The sequence below is a fragment of the Condylura cristata genome, unplaced genomic scaffold (assembly GCF_000260355.1).
Source record: "Condylura cristata isolate star-nosed mole 26May11 unplaced genomic scaffold, ConCri1.0 scaffold00023, whole genome shotgun sequence".
Lineage (NCBI taxonomy): Eukaryota > Metazoa > Chordata > Mammalia > Eulipotyphla > Talpidae > Condylura > Condylura cristata.
In genome coordinates, this window is record NW_004567124.1 from 24,610,772 (window position 1) to 24,611,870 (window position 1,099).

The window sequence follows — 1,099 nt, forward strand, 5'->3', positions numbered from 1 at the left end:
TTTATTCTTAAGAAATATAAGATCTCAGGGCAAAGCAGCCGAAGTGATTAGGAAACAGATATAAAAAAAGAGGCGGCCGGGAATAAAGTCTTTTGTCTCTGAGTGCTCCTGTTGAAAGTTTGGCAGGTCATGTGTAGATCATATCACAGGAGTACGTAGGAAGGGACATGGCTGGAAGGCCTGGGGTCTAGATAACCCTCACGCAAGCAGCAGCTTTCTCAGCTCTCGGGAATGTGGTCTTCCACCTGCAGCAATACTCACATGGCCTGCTTCCCAGTCTCTCTCCACTCCCCAAGGCCCAGAAAGGAAGAATCCCTTATACTTCTGCTGACCTCATAAGTGGTAGAATGGGATGAAGGAAATTAGCCCTAGGAGGGGGTAACGGGTGGGGAAGGAAGTTCCCTGTTTGTACAACTGTGACTTAGAGTTCAGTTAAATCCATGAAAGAGAATTGGTTAGCAAGACATGTTAACAACCAAATCCCTCCAGGAATCTGAAGGTTGCTATCTGGATCTCACTATGGCCAAAATGAATCCTGCCGTAGCAGATGCATAAGAAAATCCCTACTAATGCATCTAGATGCAGTCACAGCAAACAAGAGGCTTGGGATAGCATCTAACACGTGGTCAGGTGAACCACATCTACACATCAGTTGCCCTGAGCTTGATTTAACTTAACCATGCCCTGTAACATTCCACGTGTTTACTTTCAAAGCAGCTCCTGACCAGTTTCCAAAACAGCAGTCCTTCATTTGATAAGACTACAGCAATCACATCCCCTGAACTCCTTTCCTGCGTTATTTTTATATTTGCTTTGTGGCTGGTCAAAGCTCATCCCACAATTTTCCTATGTATACTGCTCTCTATTTTCCTATTCTAAAACACATTCCCACATAAACCTTCACCCCACTAGCCCCTGTAATAATATTAGCTCTTCTAGAAAGAAAAAGAAAAATAATTTCAGACTTACCTTTAAATTCCTGATTTTTGCCACTTTGCCATCAACTTCCACAATAATTCTTCCCCCTTCTTTGGTCTCACTAGAAACAAGATTCAAACCAGTATTAGAAGAAACACTGAGGGTTTTTTCTTTTTTTTTT

General features: G+C 42.5%; 1 protein-coding gene across 1 annotated transcript in view; it reads right to left on the minus strand.

Moving 5' to 3' along the window:
- STARD9 (StAR-related lipid transfer (START) domain containing 9) overlaps positions 1-1,099 on the minus strand; it is a 103,798-nt gene that overhangs the window by 93,057 nt on the left and 9,642 nt on the right. Inside the window, exon 2 of the mRNA XM_004687551.2 lies at positions 970-1,039. Within this exon, the coding sequence (XP_004687608.1) occupies positions 970-1,039 (70 nt within the window). The remainder of the gene's footprint in view (positions 1-969; positions 1,040-1,099) is intronic.